The sequence below is a fragment of the Gobio gobio genome (assembly GCF_949357685.1).
Source record: "Gobio gobio genome assembly, chromosome: 13".
NCBI lineage: Eukaryota > Metazoa > Chordata > Actinopteri > Cypriniformes > Gobionidae > Gobio > Gobio gobio.
Window position 1 is genome coordinate 32,598,129 of NC_137106.1, and position 21,145 is coordinate 32,619,273.

General features: G+C 36.8%; 1 protein-coding gene across 1 annotated transcript; it reads left to right on the top strand.

The window, feature by feature from the left end:
- Window positions 1-422: 422 nt before the first annotated feature.
- On the top strand, window positions 423-8,990 carry LOC307135810 (transforming growth factor-beta receptor-associated protein 1). Its single transcript, XM_079832489.1, has 12 exons — window positions 423-504; window positions 671-1,404; window positions 1,691-1,885; window positions 2,640-2,794; window positions 4,173-4,255; window positions 4,532-4,876; window positions 4,965-5,022; window positions 5,116-5,259; window positions 5,615-5,755; window positions 7,275-7,431; window positions 7,687-8,108; window positions 8,200-8,990. The coding sequence occupies exons 2-12, from the start codon at window positions 741-743 to the stop codon at window positions 8,344-8,346; spliced, it is 2,511 nt and encodes an 836-aa protein (XP_079688615.1). The 5' UTR covers window positions 423-504; window positions 671-740; the 3' UTR covers window positions 8,347-8,990.
- Window positions 8,991-21,145: the final 12,155 nt, after the last annotated feature.

A 21,145-nucleotide genomic window follows, 5' to 3' on the forward strand; every position in this document is an offset into this window, starting at 1 on the left:
AGGCACGTTCGGGCCAGACTGGGGAGAGAGGTGCTGTTATAATGCAAAATATGTGGAAAAAAATGTGTTTTTGAACAATCAAGCATGAAAGCATATTCTAGTCCAAAACAAAATGGGCATATAGGACCCCGTCAGTGTAGCTAGCAGCAAAAAGCTGGACAATGTCTAATGTCCTGTTAAATAAGATAAGCCAACTAAGGCATTTGCACATTGACAATTACTATTACTGTATTGTGGATTAATCAAATTACATTCATGCATTTGGCGCTTTAACTAATGCACTTTTTGAAAACATGGATCTAGTGTATACAAGAAATATTTAACCAAAGGTTTTATGTCTCTTTCTTGGATATTTGGCATTGTGCAACCAACCATCCATCAGAGTAAAAGCAGTAAAACTGCTGACACCAACTTCCTCACAGGATGAGAGTCACATGGCAAGGTCAAAATACACTTGAGTAAAAAAGAAACGTCCATAACGCTGACAGCTTCTACGCTAATGAGGTGAGACTGTTCTTTAATCGTTTCATATAGCTAACAAACACTGCATATATTGAAAATATTTTTGAATTGGTTGTGTTTTTATTATTTAATCTATTTTTTATTTTATTTTTTGCTTTGTAGCATGTGGTTTCTGAGCTAATGAAGGCTGTTTTCTTTCTCTACCCAGTTTACTAGGTTTCTCATTTATTTTTAGGTGCCAGCGCCATCACTGGGAGCTAAATGAAGAGTAAATAACCATGAAAGTCTTTACTCCTGTGCTAGTCTTTCAAAAAATTCCCTCAGGGAGAGGCAGAGACAAATACAGCATTCAATGTTTGGAGTGTTTTGGTAAAAACCTCTATATTGGGACCAAAGAGGGAGTCATCGAGTACCTCACTGTAAATAGTGTGAGCGGTGACGAAAGCCTTTCAGTGCGGGAGGTGGGGAAGAGACAGATGGGCCGAAGCGGAGCAATCGGCCAGCTGACGGCGGTCCCTGTTCTGAACCATCTCTTAGTTCTCTGGGATGGGTCGGTCACCGTGCTTAACATGTTCTCCCTGGAACCCATTCCTGCCCTGAAGAAAATCCAGAACGTGTCACTCTTCTATGTCAGTGAGTCAGCAGTTCAGACTGATTCAGTGGAGCTCATTGCAGCTTCGGCCAGGAGGAAAATAGTGAGCGTTTATAAGGTGTGTGTGGACAGATGGGAGTGCGTGAGACAGGTGGCTCTGCCGCAGGAGCCTTTGGTTCTGACTGCGCATGGGACGTGTCTGTGTGTGGCCACTTGTGACAGATATTTTCTCCATGATTATCAGAGCCAAACCACACTAGATCTTTTCTCACATAACCAGGGAAAACAAAATATCATTGCCAACAAATATGGAAAAGGAGAATTCGTTTTAAATGGACCTGGAAGTTTGGGTAAGAAGTTTTATACCCTGATCTAATATGAGTCAAACACAAAAGAGTTTAAAAAAAAAATGAAATAGCTGTTCTATTTTTATTACTTTTTAATTTTCTTTTATTTCCAAGGAATTATAACTCATACTTAATTGACACATAACTAAAAACTATAAAAGAGCAACTTCTGATTTTTTTTATATAATTTTATACATTTCAATTGAAACACTTGACACATCGACTGCTAATTAGCATGCAAATTAATTATTTGCTTTAAAAGTATAACAAAGTAGCCTATGTTACGCAGGCATGTTTGTGATGAAGAATGGTACTTCCCAGCATCCTCCTGTACAGTGGCCTGATGGAGTGGTGGACGCTGCAGTGCATTTCCCATATGTGCTAGCTCTACAAAATCAGACTGTTCATATCTACAGCATTCTGGACCAACAGCTGAAGCAAACTGTCCCTTTACAAAATGCCAAATCTCTGGTCTCAACAGAAGGTTCGTTTTACAATCCAACATCATTCTTTCAAAAATCATTCACCAGTCAATTCAGATTTTTTTCTTATATTTTAATTTTATAAATTCAAGCTCTGCTACATTTTATAAATAAAAGCTAAAATAAAATAATCTAAATACACTTTCACACAAAATATGCCACATCATATGAGTAAAATGGGTTGATTCATACTGACTTTAAAATATTGACTATGCAATTTGAGCTTTTTGCAGTTGTTGATTGATGCCATAATTTGCAGACACTAAGGGTACATTACGTTTACACATCAATGATGTACTAAAAAGCATTTTTTTTGTACAGACTTCAATGTTGTCAAAATGATCCCCGTTCACACTGATCTGGGAAAACGACTAAAAACGCTGTATTCTGCTGCCAGGCCAGTAGTAGGCGATGTCACTTTAAAAAGAAACACTAACGCCTATAGACTGAAAATGTAATACGCATGCGCACAAATTTGCTTTTTGTAGTTTACACGGAAACGATAACGTTATAATTAAAAACAAACTTGCACTTTAAATCCAGTTTTCAAAAGTTTGCATTTACAAGCCCACAAAACACCGTTGTTGAGTAAATGAACGTCCAAAACACATATGTTTTAGTTGAAAACAGTGTCAGTGGCCCCTAATAATAATAATAATAATAATAATCTTGTCATACTTTTGATTATAGTCATTTAATGGCACACTTGTAACTATTTCCTAACTCTTTCTTCTTTACTTCTCTTTCACTTTATAGAAAGTGTTTTCATTGTTGCTGACAAAGAGATCCATCGGCTGTCACCAGTTCCCCTGGAGGATCAGATACAAGAACTGGTTAAGAGACAGAGAGTTGATGAAGCTCTGATGCTGCTGGACAGGGTTCAAGATCTCTTGCCAAAGGATTCGTATAAGGTAAGACGATAAAAAGATGATAAAGTACTAAACATTTATGTCTTAAGTGGGTTTATGTCTTATCTCCCTTTAACACATTAGAAAGATCGAAGTCACTGTAAATCAAGGAAGTCATAGATTAAGATAGACAGAGGGTTATGGACCATGCTCTTTGACACACTGGTGTCTATAATACCTCAATAAATCATCTATTCATATGCTAACACATGGATTATGTTTATGAGAAGGTATATTTTGCTGAAAAACTGATTCATATGAGAATAAATGCTTAAAGCATAAAACACTACACATAATACCTTTAATGGTGCCATGGGGTCAGTGAAAATAAGTAGGTCTGTGACTGAGCTTCTTAGACACACTGAGCAAGGTAATTCATATGAGCACTTGAACCAGATGCACAGATGTCATTTCATCAAGATGAAAATCATCTTACAACGGAATTAAGCAAAGGTCAAAGATGCACTAGTTCACAGACTGAACGTCTGAGCTCACATCAAATATGCTGCAAGATTTTAGAATTAAATGTGTTCTAAGTTTAATTTTATATACTGTATATACAAACTGCGATGCACTGTGTATTGTGACACATTTCTATCAGTATATATATATTCTGATAGAAGCTAAAATATATATATATTCTGATAGAAATGTGTCACAATACACAGTGCATCGCAGTTTGTTGCATATGGTGCTGCATAGCCGCAGACCCGGAGCAATGGAAGAAGGTGGCCTGGTCTGAGGAATCATGTTTTCTTTTACATCACGTGGATGGCCTTCACGCTTACCTGGAAACACATGGCACCAGGATGCACTATGGGAAGAAGGCGAGCCGGTGGAGGCAGTGTGATGCTTTGGGCAATGTTCTGCTGGGAAACGTGCCATCCATGTGGATATTTCTTTGACACGTACCACCTACCTAAGCATTGTTGCAACCATGTACACCCTTTCATAGAAACTATATTTCCTGGTGGCTGTGGCCTCTTTCAGCAGGATAATGCTCCCTGCCACAAAGCAAAAATGGTTCAGGAATGGTTTGACGAGCACAATGAGTTTGAGGTGTTGACTTGGCCTCTAAATTCCCCAAATCTCAATCCAATCGAGCATCTGTGGGATGTGCTGAACAAACAAGTCCGATCCATGGAGGCCCCACCTCGCAACTTACAGGACTTAAAGGATCTGCTGCTAACATCTTGGTGCCAGATACCACAGCACACCTTCAGGGGTAGTGGAGTCAATGCTTCAATGGGTCAGGGCTGTTTTGGAAGCAAAAGGGGGACCAACACAATATGATAAAAATGTGATAAAATGATAAATGATTTTATGATAAAAACAATAGCTCAGCTAAAATCCTTCATGCCATCCATCACTTTACTTTTAGGATCTACATAAAAATGTCATCTGCACATCTGGAATGATAAAGTTCTACAGAGAGGCTTTTGTGGAAGCAAAGGAGCTTTTAATGTAAGTAATGCTTTAACATTTCATAGTATTTGGGAAACCAATTTGACAGCTTTCACTTTAAAAATAAAATAATACTGCAATGACCAACAAGCTACACTGTTTCAAAGTCGTAAATAGAATAGATTATTGGAGTACATTAACAAAAAAATTCACATTTCACATATAAATCAATGTGTTGCAGTTTATTTGTAATTTACTTGCAATTTCTGAGTGAAAACTGTAAGTACTGTAAATCCTAAACCACATTTTTTTCCTGTATAATCTTTTATCTTCCAGTAAAGGTGAACTAGACCCAAGGGAAATCATTAGCCTTTATCCAGCTATGCCTGTTGTGAGTGAAGACTTTACACCTCAGACAACAGCAGTCAGCAATGCCAAGGACCTGTGGACGTTAAGTCGAGACGACTGGCCGACATTTCAGCAATACCTAAGCTTTTTGGATGACTTCTTGAGAGAAGTCAGGCCAACAGGACAGGGCCAAATGTGTCCTCAAGACATTGACTCAGCGCTTTTTAAGCTGTATTTGGAACAAGGAGAATATGGAAAACTGGACCAGCTTGTGTCGTCGCAGAATGACTGTAACCTCCAAATGTGTGTGCCTGACTTGGAGCAACACAAAAGGTTTGTGCTCATCATTTGAGGCTACTTCAGCGTTTACAGGTTATTTTCTAGTGCACTCAAGAGCCAAACTAATTCGCTGCCATTTCAGGTTTTTCACACTTGGATTGCTCTATCAAAGCCAAGGCCAGCATTTCAATTCAATAGAGGTATCTTTGAATCACAGTGAAAGATCCAGAGCAATGACTAAAGATGAATCAGGAAGGAAAATATACAAGTTTCTTCTTTTTTTTTCTTTCCAGACCTGGGTTAAAATGGTGGAGAACCAGAGCGAAGACCCCTCACACATCAGTGTATTCCAGCATATAGTTAATACTCTCTCAAATCTGAAACACAAACCCATCATCTGGAAGTTTGTAGATTGGGTTCTCCGGAGAGACCAAGAGGCAAGTATTTTAACAATCATATACTGTTTATCAACAGCAGAGGGCAGAGTTATACAGATTTCATTTAGTTCAGTTTACTCTTTTGCCCTTGGCATGGCAATATAAAAGAAACAACATTATGTCGATTTGAACAAACAAGCTGTAGAACAGCAATTCATCTGAAATAGATTTTTTTGCAACAATGCAAAAGTCTTTACTGTCACTTTGGATCAATTGAGTTCATCCTTGCTGAATGAAAGTATTGATTTTTTTAATCTTACTGACCCCGAACAGTATTTTTAACAGTATTTGATTTATTGCATTGCCAGCAATGTTTTTTTAATGCTTCTAAATCATGCTCTTTATTATAATATAGGCTGGAATACATATCTTTACAAAGATGCATGCAAGCAACCACATTATATTTGCACCGGAAGAAGTCCTTACCATTCTCACCAACTACCCAGTTGCCATGATTCTTTACTTGGAATTTTTAGTCAATGAATTACACAGCAAGGTAGGCCGACTATTCTGTTTGTAGCTTGATGATGATTTGTGGGATCATGAGGAATCAGATTTACATTGATCTTTTGCGATACAAAAAGTTTATATGTGTGATACAGTGTTATTTTTAGTATGTATACTAGGGCTGTGTATCACCAACAATGTCACGATACGATACGCATCACGATACTGAAGTCACGATACGATACGTATCACGATATGGATCAATTTGAAATTAAATTTCTTTTGAGCAGAGTTTAGTAACAGCAATATCTGTTTATTGAATAACCGGTGTTAGAACAGTTGTGATAACTGAAAAACTATTTTTTTTTCTCATTAAAAAAAACGAAAGTTAAATGAAATAAATACATTATCACAAAAAAACTTTGGAAAGGCTTGGTTCAATTTTGATTATTTTGGATATATATCAGGTACAATACATGGCAAATTTTGGAATGTAAAACAAATCTCGCGATAAATCTAAAATCTAAAACAAATTTGGGAAACAAATGGGAGTCAGTTGTACTATAATATTAAAGGTAAAAATGAACTGATTTGTACAAACACTTAAATTACTCTAAATTACATGTTTTTTATAATAATAAAGTTGTAATATTAACTTTAGAAATTACATAATCATATAATATACATATTTTTTGTTCAATTTCCTTAAATGTTCCTTAAATGTTTAAGTACAATCAACTTGGATGTTTAAGTAATTTCAACTTAAATTACATTAAACTGACTTAAAAATGAGTTGAATCTTGTATAACTTGTATAAAAATTGCTTAGTTGGATTAGTTAAAAGCAATGTAAAAACAACTTATTGATCATAATTTTTATTGTGTATATGTATATACTATATGTATATGTAGTATATACTATATTATTAATATTTTGAATTAGAATTTTATATATATTTTATTATTTCAGTTTTCATTTTAATTTCAGTTTAATGTTTAGTCATTTTGTTATGCACTTTTGTCATTTTAAATACTTTTTATTTTTTTATATTTAGTCAGATAATTCCGCTTTACTTTTATTTAAGTAATATTAGTACTTTAACTTAATGAAAATAAGAAATGTTGCTATGGAAACTAATTGAAATAAGTTTTTCATATAATATTTTTATTACAGTTTTAGTTGACAACACTTGTATGAAAAAAATTTAACATTCATAACAGAACGCTTCCTCCTCAGTCCAAAAAGAGATTTATTGAAACTAAGTTGCAAGAACTTCTGCAATTCTGTGGCATGGCATCAACACATGACCGTCCACGTTTACACATCAGTCCTGGGCGATCACAAACTTCACCCGGCCATTTAAAGTGACATAATGAGGAGAAAGCAGGATAAATGCTATTATTTCTAAGTCTCAGGAACGTATAACAGAAAGTTAAGTCTTAAATTAAAGACCTAACAAGTTTCAAACAGAAATCACCATGGTTACTAAACAGATAGGACTCTAGAATTTGGATGTTTCTGAAATATAGTTCCAGAAGAACCAATAATAAAGGCATTTTCCTTCACAGGAGGAAAAGCATCATACCATGCTAATCACATCATACGTCAAATGGATACTGTCATTCGAGGGTGATGACAGTAATAAAACCAGCAGGGAAGAGATGAGACATAAACTACAGAAGTTACTCTGGCAATCTTCTTTATACAACGCTGATGCTATATATGGTGAGCACAAAACATGCAGATAAAGACCTTTGATACACTGTCAGAAAAAAAAGGTACAAAAATGGTCACTGGGGCAATACCCTTTTAAAAGGTAGCTACCCTTTAGGGGTGAATGAGGTAAAAAGGTGTAGTTTTTGAAAGGGTACCGCCCCAGTGACAGTGTGTATAACTTTCTGAGAGTTTAGTTTATTTAGTTTTCAGTTCCTTGAGCAAATTGTCCATGGATGAAACAAACTGCTATACCCTTTGTAACAGACCAAATAACATCCTCGTCTCTTCATGTGGAGAAAGCAATTTTGCTTGGGAAATCCGGTAAACACAAAAAGGCCCTGCAGGTTTTGGTCTATGAAGAAAAGGACCAGCAAGCTGCTGCAAGCTACTGTTGGAGGACCTCTGCTGGACAAGACAAGAAGTTCACACTGGGAATATTCCTCACCCTGCTTCAAATATACCTCGAATCCACTCATCATGTGATCGCAGCAGTGGACCTGCTGAACAAAAACGCAGCGTCTTTTGATTTAGTCAGTGTGTTAAGGGTGCTGCCAGACTCCTGGTCTCTGAAACTGGTCCTGCGGTTCCTGTGTGAATCACTGAGAGGAACGGTGCATGACAAAAGAATGAGAGCTCTGGAGATGAGCCTAGCCAAGGTGGAAACTCTAAGACACAAGCATGCCTGGGTGAGACGCACTATAAATGAAGCCATTTAACATATAAAAATGGCATCAGTAACAAAAACAGCAATGCTAATGTTATTCTTTATGCTCCTAGGTGGAAGCAACGCATGAAAAAATTCGAGTTGACAGAGGATGTGTTTGCAATTCATGCCAGAAACGTCTAACAGGGCCCGAGTTCCTGCGCAGGCCGACAGGAGAGCTGACACACATTTCCTGTCATGGTGGTGAAAGCGGTCACTGAACAAGAGAGACACTATTATTCACACCTATTCCCATTTACACTACATTTATACTCCTAGCAGATGCTTTCGTACTAGGTTGCTTACAATAAAGACTGTAATTACTTGGACAGCAAGGCAATTACTAGGACAAATTGCTGAGAATATATGACACATGCTAAGCTAGCCACAAACACCAACAGGAAACCACAACAACCGTACATTGGCCTACAATGCATTTCTACAATACCACAATATAGCTGGGATAATACTGTAAAATTCAATACATACCTGTATATAGGACAGATGACAATGTGCACAAATCATTTGTATATAAGTATAAATATGTAATATTATTACAATTTAAAAAAAGTTTTCTTTTTCAAAATATTTTTATTTTACAATGTAAAGTTTCAGCATCATTACTCCAGTCTTCAGTGATCCTTCATCCTGATTTGCTCCTCACAAAACTTTTCTTATTATCCTCAATGATGAAAACAGTTGTGCTGCTTAATATTTTTGATAATTGAATGAATATAAAGTTAAAAAAGTAAATAAAAAAAATGTAACATTATAAATTGCTTTACTGTCACTTTTGATCATTTTAATGTATCCTTGCTGAATCAAAGTATCGCTATTAAATTTCAAATAAAATCATTTTTGCATTAAAGTAATGTTTTTTGTTTGGTTTTTGAAATATGCTGTACTCTGCAAATAACAGACGTACAATTCAAGTACAAGCCAAAGCCTAGGCATGCCAGTATAAACAATAATAAACTATTCTTTCACCCATGTTCATTCATGCTTCATATACATTCATTGAGGCTGTATGTCTTATGACTTGGCTGAAATGACCTTTGCATACTATAGGCCTCGACATGGGTGCCAGAGAACAAACTATATAATAAACAAGTCGACATGTCTTTTACACCCACTGGACTGGGTTGGCTCAGTTCTGTCTGCTTCTAGCCCAAGCATGGTGTGGAACTGGCAGCCTGACAAACCCAGGCTACACACCACTTCAGGACATGGTGCTCTCCAGACAAGCCACCTTATGTGGACAGATTCTCAGACCAGACTGTTTAGTTTGTGGACATGAAAAAATAAATCACAAAACACCTCAAATATGTTATCCACGTGAATCATAAAATATACCGACCAGACTATGATATATCAAAGTGAATCACTGTTGCATGAAGTCTTCTGCTTCCATTCCTGTTTTGAATAAATGTCTTGCCACTCTCTTCCTATTGCACTAGCTGGCATTCAGTGGTGTTTAAACAAAGCTTAAACATAGATTGATGTGACAAACCATCTATGAGTATCTAAATATAAATATATATATATAGTGTCTGAGAGAGTGTTCATAAGCATTATTCATAGGCTAAATTAGCCAAAGAGATGCATTTTGAGAGCATGTTAATTTTTTGTGGGGCGGAACAAGCATCTGCTGCTTTCTATCATGTCTTTTAGACAGGATAAGTTCAATTATCTTTTCTTCATAGCTTTGTACTCAATTCTTTGATTAAATTGAATTGAATTCTAACAGGAGCTGCCTGCAAGAGTTTGCAGGTTCATGGCGCTATACTTTCCAGGGATGTGGGGTTTATCCCACACTTCTTAAGAAGGGCTTTTAGTTGTTCTTTCAGTCTCTTTTCTGACCTCCTGCAGAACGGCAGCCAGGATGTAATTGACAGTACAATACCTTACGTGGAAAGCGACTTGATGGCATTCTCACAACATGACCAAGCCATCTAAGTTGGTAGAGCATTAGGGTTGCTTCTATACTCCAACAGTTAGCTTTTTACAGGATCTCAATATGTGGCACTCAATCTTGCCATGTCACTTTGAGGATGCGCTGCAGGCATCTAATGTGGCAAGATTCCAACATTTTCAGATGTCTAGCATAGATAGTCCATGTTTCAGAACCATACAGAAGGGTGGTGAGGCACACACACACACATGTAGTGTTTTCATCTTTTATGGGGACTTTCCATAGGCGTAATGGTTTTTATACCGTACATACCGTATATTCTATCCCCCTACACTGCCCCTGCCCCTAAACCTAACCCTCACAGGAGACATTCTGCAATTTTACATTTTCAAAAAACATCACTTAGTCTGATTTATAAGATGTTTTCCTCATGGGGACCTAAAAATGTCCCCACAAGGATGAGGATTTCGGATATTGCTATCTTTGTGGGGACATTTTGTCCCCATAACGTGATGATTACCAGTCCACACACACACACACACACACACACACACAATATGTGACCCTGGATCACAAAACCAGTCATAAGGGTCAATTTTTTTTTTAATTGAAGTTTATACATAATCCAAAGCTGAATAAATAAGCTTTCCAATGATGTATGGTTTGTTAGGATAGGACAATATTTAGCCGAGATAAAACTATTTAAAAATCTGGAATCTGAGGATGCAAAAAAAGTCTAAATATTGAGAAAATCGCCTTTAGAGTTGTCCAAATGAATTCCTTAGCAATGCATATTACCAATAATAATAAATATTTGATATATTCACGGTAGGAAATTGACTAAATATCTTCATGGAACATGATCTTTACTTAATATCCCTATGATTGTGTGCATAAAAGAAAATCGATAATTTTGACCCATACAATGTTGGCTATTGCTATACCCGTGCGACTTATGAATGTATATACTGTATATATATGACAACTTGAGAATTTTTTGTATATATATATATATATATATATATATATATATATATATATATATATATATATATATATATATATATATATATATATATATATATATATATATATATACATACATTATATCTACAATGCAAATAGATAAGCATCAGTTTCTTTAAGTAAAATATATAAAAGACTAAAAAACTGAGTACAAACTAATCCAAACAGGATGTGATTTTTGCATTTACTATTTGTGAAGCACAATACAAACAGTGTGCAATTGTGCATTAGGGCAAACAAAGAGATTATGCATAAAGTATGTGCATGTGCATGTTCAACAAAGAGAGTACAATATTCAATATGCACTGTATTTATGTGTTGACCACACTGACGGTGACTCATTCTGCCCCGAGTTAAAGCTGTCCATTTGTGTACAGGGCCGGGCCGATGGTCATTTGGGTGGACTCTGAGTTTACTTTAGGATCCCTCCCTTCTTTGATTGCTGCCTCTTGGGGCCTTCAATGTTTTGACATTTCATGGCTAAGGAGACTGCAAACCCACAAGCTTGCAGTTTTGTAGCACTTTTAGTAGGTTTGATTTAAACTAGCTTCATTTGACCTTTCAGATGTTATTTATGCTCACCAATACTCAAATAATAAAGCAATCTGGTGCAGATACTTGCTTATATGGCCGGTCAGCATGTCCCCTGGAGAGGAGCCCGGGATCTTTAAAGACTTCTGCACAGATGGTCATTTTACACATGAGGAAACAGGATGGATGCAAAAATCAACAGTTACAGAACAAATTGTGGTAGAGAACCATGCAGGCATTGGTCCCTCTTTATAAATATCTACACCACAGACAGAGGAAAAGACAAAAAACATGTTCCTTTCGTGCTTCTAAATATAAATGCAGACATCTAAAATGCTGGTGTTTACTTCAAAACATTTTTACTTCAACAGCCATTTCGAAATGCATTGGAAACATACCAATTTATACTTTGTGACACATGACGAAATATGTTGTGACAGACTATAAAGAAAACGTATATTGTAGATATTGTTTGATACAATATGTGTATATATAGTAAAACCTGCACAATAAAAAATACAACAAAAAATATAATATACAGTAATATACATTCATTATATAACGGCATTCCAAAAAAAAATGATGTTAATCGTCAATGACATTAATGTGCTTTTTTTATTCTAGACATGGACACAAGCTAGTTCCAAGTTTTGGCAGAGGTAAAAATTATCTATTTTAAATGTCAGGATTTGGCAAGTCCGCTACTTGTTTTCCTTTCCTTTCTGGAGCTAGACAGCTCTTTTTTTGCGTTCCTCTGGAAATATGACAACATAGGTTTTGAAATGCATGAGGGTGAGTTATGTGATATATGTGACAGAATTGTTATTTTGGGTGAACTATCACTTTAAGACAAACAGCGATGCTCAGTCAGCTGTTGGTGCCAGCGATGCCAACATGCAATAATCCTGAGACATCTGTTGGGCATCTGAACAAAAACCCATCACACTGTGAGCGCATACTGGTAGCATCAGGTAGCTGCTTAAATATAACCATGGGAACCGGTACTTTATAAGAGGAAGTGCATCTCAGACACTTTTAGCAAATACGCCACAAATTATTGCAACGTATTCTTTATCATGCATTTTTATGGCCTCAGTGGTTGCTGAGACACAAGGGGAATCTTAATTTGCAATAATGGTAAGGTACCAAAGAAACATAAAGATAGAACCATCTCTAATTTGCAGTTTCCTTGAAGAAGCTAACGCTGTAGTGAGTAAATCCGAGAATAAATAGTTCAAAGGATGATCAGAACATATCTATTTTTCAACCTCTATAAGCAACGCTGTCATTTCCATAGCTTTCTTTACCTTTGGTTTTGGAGCCAGGCCACCAGGGGATAGTCACAGCATAGACCACTGGAGACACCGGGGAGAGGCGAAGACCACAGGCTCCTACCATGCATCCTGGCTCCCAGACATGGCTTGTAGTGTGGCGTGTAGAATAATCCCACAGCAGGGCATATGGGATTTGTTCATTCGCAGCACACTCTGCTTTGTCTAGCCGTCGTGCCCTCACACAATGGACTGAATGCTCATTGTTAGCATGTTTGACGGCCATGCAATTAGTCTAATTAACATGTAACAATGGCAATGTCAAACTTTAGCGGCTTACCAATTTGTCATCAGAGTGCTATATTTAAAGTCTAAAATGTGTTTAGTATGCAGAAGAGATATGCAAACTGGCAAGGTGAACTGGCTTTAAACTGGCAGTAAATGGGGCCTTTTGCATGCAGATGTTTTTGAGAAGTAAATATAGATTCATGAACACGCCACGCTCCTTTACTCAACTAGAAACCTGTTTATCTTCTACTTATGGGTTATTAACATAATGAGTGGGACTATAAGGACTAATGACTCCATGAGATTGGTCGCTTTCCATAGAAAACTCTTGGCTCAAATGTGTTAATTAAGGGAAAATGAAGATATTGAGTTAAAATATTATAATAGGGCAGGAAATTTACAGATCTTGGAATCATAAAACAATATTGCCATGTTGGCACTAAACCGAGTGTATGTTCAAGGGTGGTTCCCTTGACTGGCTTTTGAACTCGAGTGTAATATACATTTAAAGTAGTTTTCCAAACCCAACTGCATCCCAGCTTCTGGGAAGGAAAGCAATTGCTTTTGCTGACTCATGAAAGTCCACATTGTGGCATTGTTATCCTTGCATTTGGTGTTCTGATGCTCCACTACAGTTAAAGGTCATTTTTAACCATTCAGGGTGGCTAAAACCACCATAATTTACCCATACCTATAATTCCATATGATTATCCACTTTATATGTCATTGTAATGTGTTATTTAAGACAAATTCGGCACGGCTGATGAAAGTGGTGAAGCACAAAGTACTTCATCAATAGAATAGGATCTGAGGAATAATTTTGGTAACACTTTTTTACTTTGCATTAGCTAACATGAACTAAAAATAACCAATATATTTAAGCATTTATTAATCTTTGTTAATTTTGGTAAAAATACAATTGTTCATTAACTATAAAAAATGTTAGGTTGTTTCAACCCATGTTTGGGTCAAATATGGACAAACCCAACCGTTGGGTTTAAAAATGTAGTTAAAGCTGCAGTCCGTTACTTTTTTTGGTTAAAAATTATCCAAAATTAGTTTCCGCAAGTACATAACCAGCCATTGATAAAAAACGATCTCCTTACCTTAGCCCTATTCACTATGGTAAGCTTGTAATAATGTGTTGTAATTTGAGTGGTAGTGGTAGCTTTCCGTGGGAAATTCGAGCATGCCACCGTTTGTCACTGCATCATTACATCACGTCTGTATACATAAAGAAGGAGTCCGGCTAGTAGGCTATTGCATGTGAGGATGCTGCAGGTGGCGAATCATTTATAGCCTTTTCTCACAGCAGCTGGAATAATTATATTCGTCCTTTCGTCATATTCGTCATCGTCCAAACAACAATCATCAGTGACAACTGGATATTCACCCGTAGTCAAAAGCAAAATATTAGACTGTACGTAAATTGAAATCTACAGGTAACGCCAAAATACACACTAAATACTACGGCTGGGTATTGACACCGATTTCACAATTCAATTTGATTTCGTTTCACAAGCTTGGGATTCGATTCGATTTTGATTCGATTCAATATCGATTATTTTGGATATTGGATATAGGATAATTAAATATTGAAGAACATTAAAAATGATGATGAATAGCCTATGTAATATGGTGCATATATTTAGCAAAATGCTCCTCTCTAGAGTTAATTTTTCTAGTTGACTAACGAGTTATGTACATTCGATATGTTTTTTTTTCTGACGTAAATGTGACGTTATGACATTGTTTACAAGTTTTACTGACGTCTTTCTGTGGTTGAAACACTGATTGAGCGATTACATGAGACATGATAATTTCGGTAAGTTGTACTGTATCTTTTAACACACTTTCAGATGCTCATTCATGTTTATTTTGCGCTGTAACTGGTATAAGGCGGAGCGGAGGAGAAGAACATGTTCACTCCGCGCTTCTGCTTGTGCTTCTCTTGAGCTGAGCAGCCCTGCGCCAGGGCGATCTCGCGCCACAACGCAAAAACGGTATTTATGTTTTTGAATAACGTAATAATATGGACATAATTTAAAATCTGAGACTTTGTTTCATATCAAAAGTATCAAAGCACAAAGATTATTGCGATTTATTGGATGGGAGGTGCGCTACAATGTCCCATTCATTCATCAACTGAAAACAGGATGACTAATCGATTCTTGATATTGTAAAAATGAGAATTGATTAAAATTGATAAATCGATATTTTTTACCCAGCCCTACTAAATACACATAGTCACGCGCTGATGTTGTTAACATTAACAATTCGAGAACAAAGTATAACAATAATAATAATTTGCATGGTTTGATGTGATGTGAGCTAAGCAATTGTTTTTTCTTAGCTGGTCAGAACAAAAGTGGCAGTACTCACTTCTTCAGATGACATTTTCCGGTGAAGCTTCTTATTTTGGTCATACATCCAAGACACGGGTGCGGTGACTGACAGCCACACAAAACATTATATTCATCCAGGCTGAGGAGCCTTGCCGATGCACAACCCACGTAAAGATGATAATTCCGCAAATAACTGCAATTATTTCAAACAGATTTCAAACAGAGATGGCGACAAAGAGGCAAAACTTACGGACTGCAGCTTTAACAAATTTAAACAAACGGTTTGGTTTGTCCATATCGGACCCAAACATGGGTTGAAAATTAACCCAGGCTTTCTTAGAATGTAGTTTGTTTGTGTTAGTTCAGAGTGCATTAAAGGTGAACTATGTAGGATTTTTGCAGTAAAATATCAAGAAACCACTAGGCCAGTGTTATATATTTTGTTCAGTTGAGTACTTAGAATATCCCACATGTTTCCAACTATTTGTAAATCGTGAGAAATTGCCATTTTAACCAAGGAACCAGGACGTGTGAGCTATGCGTTTGAGGGAGTCACCTGTCGATTGCGTCATATCTGCGTCACCCTCGGTTTCCAGTTTTATTCAGTGAAACACTTTACTCTCACTGCAGTGTGAACAAGTATCATAGCAGCCGCTGAGCGAACGTCATAACTTCCTTTTCAACACACTCAGATATATCTAATACGATAAACAGAGTTGCGTTACCTCATATACTCATGACTGGAAAAGAGGAAGTGGCGCCGGCAACCGTGTCATAATAAAAGTCCCGCCGGCGATTATGCCATAATAACAGTCCCGCTCTTCAATCGCTCCTGCGGCCTTGCTCAGCTCCACAACACTCGGTCCTGCTCTGCTTCACTACAGTAATGTTAATAATCGCATCCATGAACATGATTTCTGCCCGAGTCCTATCCTGACTGTTTTCCACCGGCTGTGAGGTGAAGACCACATGTCCCAAGATTCTGTGCTCAAACGTGGCGTCATCAAACTACGCCTTTGTTTTGAACAGGCGACCTCTAGTGGACGGAAAAGTTACATAGTGTAGCTTTAACTAATCTTAACAAATACTTTTACTTTGGATTTTAATAATGTATAACTAAAGTTTGAAATGAACATTTACTAAGATTAATAAATGCTGTAGAAGTTAATTGTTCATTGTTAGATCGTGTTAACTAATGATAACAAATGAAACCTTATGGTAAGGTTTTACCATCATTTTATTGATGCATTATATTTGTTGCAGTTTAGTTTTCATATCTGGAAAAAAAATTACCTAAAGCAGACAGCATGCAATATAGAATATTTGTTTACTGAGAATATTGCTAAGAGTATTTAAAGTAAAACAATTAGGTAACATTATTCTAATATTACTCATTATTAAAGTGTGCATTATAATATAAGACTTGTTGTAAAGTTGCTCCTTGCTGAATATTTTCTACTCAGGGTAGATCATAATTTATCATAGTATGTTATTCCTAAAATTAATAATATGGTTGTTGGGTAGTGGTTTAAAAATGAATCCTCTTTGCTTACTTACAAATAGTCTTTGGCTTCTATTACAATCCTTATTGTAGGATTCCAAACTATACAGTGGTCACATGGTGTGACTTTCAAAACAGATGTATTAATTAATGCATCAAAGGGTTAAACAAATATCATGCCTTTAAATGGAGACCTTAGTTAAGTACTAACTGTTAAATATTAAACAGTTGTCAATTACCACTGTATCTATTGTATATAAAGTCTAATTTGGAATGATCACTTGACGTGGGACATCATACTTTTGCAATTAAGATCAGTACCAGTGCTTAAAATCTGGTGCAAAATAAAAGTATGATTGTTCAGACAATAAATTACTATTATGATAATCAATATGATTTTTAAAATAAAGTGCATACTCTTCATGGGCAAAAAAACAAGGTAAACAATGAAGAGAATCAATCGTTTAACATGTTCTGACCAACAACATTTACTCTTAAACACTTTTACAGCAACTCTGCGGATTCAACCGAAATATAACGCTGTTGATTAAAGGCTAAACATTCCTTGACATCCACTTAAGAACCTACAAACGGCATCGGCCATGCAGTATTTAGAAATTCAGCAACATCAGTTTCCACAAATGAACACACCCAAACAAAACGCTGCATGGTGGGAGAGGAACCACGCACAAGCAATTCCCAGCGGCACATGCTGAGAAATTATGAGGCCCAAACAGTTGCACACGGACACAAATCGCATGTCATCCATTTTCATAAAGTTCCCATGAAGACACATCTGTTGAACTCTGGCACAGTGACAATTTTACAACACCCTGCTTAACATCGAAATGTAAAGAATGAGCCTTTATTCTATGGTATAAGTGAATATCTCTGTTTTACGATTCATTGAAATCCTTGATTAATCCTGTTTTGTGTATGTGTGTGTTCATGTTTTTATTTCCGGTGGGGACTTCAACATGAATGCCCACAGACTCATGAGGACTCGTGTCATCATTTGGACCTAAATTGAGGTCCCATGAGGAAATAAGCTTCTAAATCATACAGAATTATTATTATTTATGTTTTTTGAAAATGTAAAAATGCAAAAAAAATGTGTAGGTTGAGGGGTAGGGTTAGTGTAAGGGGATGGTATGCAGTTTGTACAGTATAAACACCATTACATCTATATGGAGAGTCCCCATGATGGTAAACTAGTAGTGTGTGTGTGTGTGTGTGTGTGTGTGTGTGTGTGTGTGTGTGTGTGTGTGTGTGTGTGTGTGTGTGTGTGTGTGTGTGTGTGTGTGTGTGTGTGTGTGTGTGTGTGTGTGTGTGTGTGTGTGTGTGTGTGTGTGTGTGTGTGTGTGTGTGTGTGTGTGTGTGTGTGTGTGTGTGTGTGTGTGTGTGGACTGGTAATCATCACGTTATGGGGACAAAATGTCCCCACAAAGATAGCAATATCCGAAATCCTCATCCTTGTGGGGACATTTTTAGGTCCCCATGAGGAAAACATCTAATAAATCAGACTAAGTGATGTTTTTTGAAAATGTAAAATTGCAGAATGTCTCCTGTGAGGGTTAGGTTTAGGGGCAGGGGCAGTGTAGGGGGATAGAATATACGGTATGTACGGTATAAAAACCATTACGCCTATGGAAAGTCCCCATAAAAGATGAAAACACTACATGTGTGTGTGTGTGTGTGTGTGTGTGTGTGTGTGTGTGTGTGTGTGTGTGTGTGTGTGTGTGTGTGTGTGTGTGTGTGTGTGTGTGTGTGTGTGTGTGTGTGTGTGTGTGTGTGTGTGTGTGTGTGTGTGTGTGTGTGTGTGTGTGTGTGTGTGTGTGTGTGTGTGTGTGTGTGTGTGCGTGTGTGTGTGTTTATGCTGAAGCAGTTGTATCAGTATCAGTACAGCTGTTTAACTATTCATATTGAAGATTGTCCAAAAGGTGGATCTTTCATAATAATTTTCATCCTTATCTCCAATACATCAAGCTTTTAATAATGCACAGTGGGCGAGTGTGTTTTAATTTAACTGCTCTACTGGAGAGATTGTTGGCTGAGAAGAGATGTGACCTTATAAAAAGCAAGGTACATCTCTATATAAATGTCAGAGACACTAACATGATTTATTAGTAGCATTCATTAGTGCTCTTCCTTATCCAAGTATATGAGTGTTGGATTATGTCTTTTTATTTGTAAGTATGCAAAGGTTTCAACCTAAGTAACCTGTCACACTTTAGGAATATCAAAAATAGCTATTGTATATTGACAATAATGGGCACTTGGCGTGAAGTTGACTGTCAGACGCTTATCTCACATTAAGATAGATTGAGATTGAGTAGGCGCTGCTTTAAAAAGCACATGGCTCATAATGTCGGGCTCTGCCGCATTTCTGTCCTTTAATTTGGAAAGGGCGTTTCAGAAATGTGACGGAACTTAGAAAGATAATGGAGGGTAAATGTATAGATTACAGTGGATTTCCAAAGTCCAACGATATAATTTGGCTAATTTCAATGGAACAAACCCACAGTCGGAAGCCTGTAAATGTAGTTTAACACTGATAAAAATATTCAATTGACCTTAAATGCTCAACTTTTCTCAAAAACACAAAAGGCACTTAACTCTGGGCCTTTAAAGAGATGCCTAATTTTTTCTGCCAAATAAGAAGATCATTTCTGAATTGCACCAAAAGTATCATTTATATAGCAAACAACATTATTCATAGCTGCCATGTTTAGTTTATTTCCGAGCAAAATTGCCTCTTAAGTGGTGATGAAGGATAAAGAAAACCTGTCCAGATGAAAATGTTTGGATTTTGGCCACCTGCTCTGGTTTGTGGATGAATGAGCGGATATTTTAATGGAGTAACATATCTTTAAGGAAAAGCAAATCAACCCGAGTAAGAAAATCTTCTGAAGGTAATTTGTCTGCAATTGTCAGTTCTAAGTTGGAACATCTGTAGAAGAGGAAATTTGAAGTTTTATTTCTACCACTAATAGCTGAATTTCGACCAAACACAACTTACCAAAGGTTCTAAACCCACGTTTCTGGCAAGTTTAGCCCTGTGGTTTCAGCTGTTCTATTTGTACACCATAAAACCACAAACTGCCTTCTCTGAATTTATTCATATATCACTACAAATAGCTTAGGTGTCCCCTTAAACCAACATAAACACCTTAAAAGTGACTCTTTTAAAAATGCATCACTCCTTATGAAGTAGCCTATACTGCATTTCAAAGCTATCAAAAATGTACTTAATTGATTTAATTCTCAAGAATGTCTTATCACACAACACAGGCGTACAGGAAAAATTTAACAAAAAGGAATTTTGCTCGTTCTGGAACATTAAACTTCATAGTGTTGTTCACTTCTGTTTTGAGGCCAGAATGTTGCTATTGAGGAAAAACCTCAGAAGAGATCCTTAATGTGGGGCAGAGGAGACCATCTTACATGTGGTTCTTAAAAGTCAACAGGTCATCAGTTGTGGTTCCTGAAGAGCAACTTTGGCACATGCTGAAATTACAGAGATCACTGTAGCTCTCACAGTCAAATACTCTTGAGGTTGTCTCATATTTGGTGCCAAGCTCCTATATTAGCCCCAGACTTTCCGCTGAGGACTTGTCTACTCATCCGGACTCCAACTGTTTATGACTGGCATAGTTTATAAATGCATTAGCCCCTCAAATATATGTTTCTAAAAGCTGTCTGGCAATGTAGGTCTTGCTTCAGCACGTTATTTAAATGCTGTTTATTAAAAGAGGAAATGCAAGTTGTTACTCTTACACATTATTTAAGCATTTATGGACCATTTCAAAAAGAATATTGCCCATAACAGCCTCCGGGGGGGGGGGGGGGGGGGGGATGGTCTGTATTTTCTACTGCACAAGAGGCATGATCAACTGGCATAATTCAAATGTCTCTGTATGCAATTGGATAGTCCTTCAACCAATCAGACCACAAGATATGTGATCAACGGGCATAGTTCAAATGACTCTGAACGTACATATTTTATGATAGCTAGATTATGTTCACTACCCGTCTATCAATTTATGTTTATGCTAAAATATAGTTAAATAACGGTTTGTTTTTTTTAAACATCTATCACTTGCCATGATGTGTATTATGTTGGCTCGCACAATATATATCATGCTT

Bases quoted from the DNA above. Each gene is read 5' to 3' on its own strand.
- LOC307135810 (XM_079832489.1), top strand. From the start codon at position 741: ATGAAAGTCTTTACTCCTGTGCTAGTCTTTCAAAAAATTCCCTCAGGG. The intron at 1,405-1,690 runs GTAAGAAGTTTT...TATGTTACGCAG, and splicing joins AAATGGACCTGGAAGTTTGG to GCATGTTTGTGATGAAGAAT. The intron at 5,023-5,115 runs GTATCTTTGAAT...TTTTCTTTCCAG, and splicing joins AGCATTTCAATTCAATAGAG to ACCTGGGTTAAAATGGTGGA.